We start from the raw sequence: 1118 nt of genomic DNA, 5'->3' as shown, positions 1-1118 counted from the left end.
TTTTTTTTGATTTTGATCCCCCCACTTTCAAAACCACCATTTTAGTCCCTAATTTAAGTTTGTTGCTTGAATTTAGTCCCTCAGTCAATTTGGGACAGATTTTTTATGACGTGGCGTGTTTTTATATGATGTGTCAACGCCAGGTCATTTAAATATTAATTAAATTAATTGTTTTATTTCATATTTTATTTAAAATTTTCATTAATTAAAATAATGTCAATTAATTTAAGCCAATTTTATATTGTACTATATATTTCTCACAAAACCCTAAATGCCTCTTCACGTTTCAGATTAAGCTTCCAGCAGCTTTCTTCCACCCTACCGCCAACATTCTAGCCTTCTTCACCATTCCTTAGATCCAACATTTTTTTCTCTTTGTTCAAATCTTCTTCTCTATCTTTCCTAACCATTTCGTATTACACCCAAAAATGTCAGAAACAAATTTCTCTTTTGCCTCCTCAAATTTATCCGGTGCTAGAAGAAGAGGTGGTAGATGTTGGTGTGGCCTTGAATCTCCGTTGATGACTTCGTGGACTTACGAGAATCCAGGAAGAAGATTTAATGGATGTGGTAATTACAAAGTGATGAAGAAAAAACAATGTAACTACTTTCAATGGTATGACGAAGACATGAGCGGCCGAGCAAAAGATGTGATTAGAAGTTTGAAAGACAGGAACGACGAACTTGTGGACTTATTTAGGGACACCAAGAATAGGGAAGAATTTCTGCAGATGAAGATTAAGTTTATGTCCTATTTTGTTGGTTTTTGTATGGTGTTTGTAATATTAGGGGTCTTTGTACTGGTTGCAACATATGTAGTTAAATGAGATACTCCAATGGATTTAAATGGTTGTAAAATGCCTTGTCTCTTAAATGAAATGTTTGTAACCTGTTATTGTATCTTTAGTGAAATGGTTGTAACCTGACTTATAAAGAAATTGCACTGTTTTAATTGTGTTTTAATAAAATGGTTATAACCTGTTTTAATGAAATTGTTTGGAAGTGAAAAACACCATTCCTGTTTCTATCATAACATTCCTGTTGAAACATGTTTGTGTCATAACATTTCTGTTAAAATTGTTATAATGAAATGTGTTTCGAAGTGAAAACACCATATT

General features: G+C 32.6%; 1 protein-coding gene across 1 annotated transcript; it reads left to right on the top strand.

The window, feature by feature from the left end:
- Positions 1-428: 428 nt before the first annotated feature.
- Positions 429-827, top strand: LOC131622996 (uncharacterized protein At4g04775-like). Its single transcript, XM_058894031.1, has one exon. It carries the CDS (start codon positions 429-431, stop codon positions 825-827), a length of 399 nt encoding a protein of 132 aa, XP_058750014.1.
- The last annotated feature ends 291 nt before the right edge of the window (positions 828-1118 follow it).

This window comes from Vicia villosa, linkage group LG1, assembly GCF_029867415.1.
Source record: "Vicia villosa cultivar HV-30 ecotype Madison, WI linkage group LG1, Vvil1.0, whole genome shotgun sequence".
NCBI lineage: Eukaryota > Viridiplantae > Streptophyta > Magnoliopsida > Fabales > Fabaceae > Vicia > Vicia villosa.
Note: the sequence above shows the minus strand (reverse complement) of the source record. Positions and strands in the feature narration are given on the sequence as shown.